The following is a 2,395-nucleotide window of genomic DNA, read 5'->3' on the forward strand; positions in this document are numbered from 1 at the left end:
TTTTTTTTTTGTGAGTGAGATGAATTAATGCATATTCATATTTATTTTAGAACTACAGTAACATCTTCTGATTTCTCTCAACATGGGGACAGGAGAGCTGTCAATCAATAAATTGGAAAAAAAAAGTAACTTGCGTTACTTATTTGAAAAAGTAACTCTGATATTCTGTTGTAAATTAAAAAGTAATGTGTTACTTTACTAGTTACTTGAAAAAAGTAATCTGATTACGTAACTCGAGTTACTTGTACTGCGTTACCCCCAACACTGTCTATGAGTTCATATTTTCATGATCTAAATGAGAGTGTATATTATATTGATACCTATGCAACACAGTAGTATTATAAGAATCTTGAAGATTCTTCTCTTGAACACCCAATCGAGTTTCATACGCAAAACACCATGCTAGAGACAAAAAGTCGTAAAAAATTTCCCTCCAAAGGTACCATTCCTCATTGGCTCACTCAAATCCCAGAGGTGTGACCTCGATAGAAGATAAAGGCCTCACATCAGTGACCTGCCTTCAGTCTGCGGTTCTGTTCGTTTCTGAGAAGATGAGGATGTGAGCTAGAACTATTCCTCAAGAACCCAACCTAAGCTTGTGCCAGGGTTCGGCCTAGTCTTTCCACGTCAGGATCCTCTGACTCAAACTGGTTCTTTTTCATATTGAGATGTCAAGTAAATACTTACAGCAGATCTAAATATTTATAATTAATTATAACTAGTTATAATTAATTATTCATATTTCCCCTTTGAGCTGATTCGCTACACTTATGAACCTCAGTTTTTGAACATTGCCAAAATTATTTTTGCACAAGCACAGATCAATGAGGCCTACGATCAATCAGTTCTAAAAAAGAATACAAAAAGTGCTAACTGAAAGAAATCAAATTGACAAAACGATATACAGAATCTTGAATACAAGATTCTGTGATAATACAGCATAATGAAAGATTTACAAGCAATTTTAAAAAGGCCTGTTCATTTTTAACTGGGAAGTTGAAATGCTAGATATTTGTTGAAAATCTTTACACAGTTCTATGACACGTTAAACAGTATAGAACAGAATATAGACAGAAAGAATATCCAATAAAATATGACTTACCCCACCCACATGCTCATAATGTTGGTCTAGTTTATTGAGGAGCTGCCCATTGAAGGTCCAGGAGAATGAAACATCCAGAGCAGCGTCACAGGAGATCTGGCAGGGCAGTACGATGCTCTCCCCAACAATGATCTCCATGTCCACTGGATCCTGGATGATTTGTGTGGGATCTGCTCCAAATCACACATAAGCTTGATTCATTTAAATGAATAATAAATGTAAATATATACATACAGTATATATAAATTTTAAACCACAGAATTAAAACAGCCATATTTTCAACCAGATCTCATAAGAAAAATGTGACATTTGTGCAAACCCTGAAATCAAAGCTCCAGGTACAAAAGCCAGACCAACCGACTGTAAGATTTAGAGCAAAAATAAAATATTTGAAAATCGGAAGCAGACAAAGGTAGGAGACTGTGTCCTTATCAATGAATGAACAACTAATCCCATGATGAAGCACTGCGATGTATTTCCACGGACTGCTATAGAGGCATATTAACAACCTTGGAGCTCACAGTAGGTCTGTCTTGAAAGGTTTATACAATATCACTAAAAACCAATTTCTCTAAGGAGGAAATGAATGGGATTTTTACTTCTATCCACTAGGTAGGACATTGCAGCTTTATCTACTGTATAAGGAAAAAGGCGTAGTAGTCTCTTGCTCGCGCTCTCTGTTTTTGATGTAGACTGATTTAATACCACAGAAGCGAAAAGATAACTAAACACACTCTTCACACACACACACACACACACACACACACACACACACACACACACTGTCAAAGAAAGCAAACAGGGTCAATTGGATTGGACTTTTTTATAATTAGTTACAATAAATGTTCTGAAAATAAAAAAATACATTTATAGTGTAACGCACTTCATAAATTTCAAATGATCGAGGAAAATTCAATTTCTATACAATTGATATGACCCCTTTAATGACATGAATGTTTTTACAAGTGCCCAGTTGCTTAATGCGGAATTTCAGATTCATATTCAAATCTGCTGGCGTGGAATCTGCTGTAAAAGACGGCGATGTAGTAATCTCAGCAAAACCCAGAGTGCAAATGCAGCATTCTATATTTTTCTCTCTAAATTGTGCATGCTCAACCTATAACCTACACTCTCACACACTCCATTAGTGTAATCCAGGGTAATTGCAATGCCATAAGCAGAGCGTGAAAATGAGTAATTACAACAACACACAAAAAGCCACTGTATCCCATCCCTGTTGAGTTGAGCCGAGAGAAAAAAAAAACCTGCCAGTTGGAGAGCTGAACCGCTCAA

The 2,395-nt window shown here is 36.2% G+C and overlaps 1 protein-coding gene across 1 annotated transcript in view; it reads right to left on the bottom strand.

The window, feature by feature from the left end:
• cntn3a.2 (contactin 3a, tandem duplicate 2) overlaps window positions 1-2,395 on the bottom strand; it is a 75,883-nt gene that overhangs the window by 19,652 nt on the left and 53,836 nt on the right. The window contains exon 13 of the mRNA XM_016477694.1: window positions 1,103-1,272. Within this exon, the coding sequence (XP_016333180.1) occupies window positions 1,103-1,272 (170 nt within the window). The remainder of the gene's footprint in view (window positions 1-1,102; window positions 1,273-2,395) is intronic.

Source organism: Sinocyclocheilus anshuiensis, unplaced genomic scaffold (assembly GCF_001515605.1).
Source record: "Sinocyclocheilus anshuiensis isolate Anshui unplaced genomic scaffold, SAMN03320099.WGS_v1.1 scaffold881, whole genome shotgun sequence".
NCBI classification, from domain to species: Eukaryota; Metazoa; Chordata; class Actinopteri; order Cypriniformes; family Cyprinidae; genus Sinocyclocheilus; species Sinocyclocheilus anshuiensis.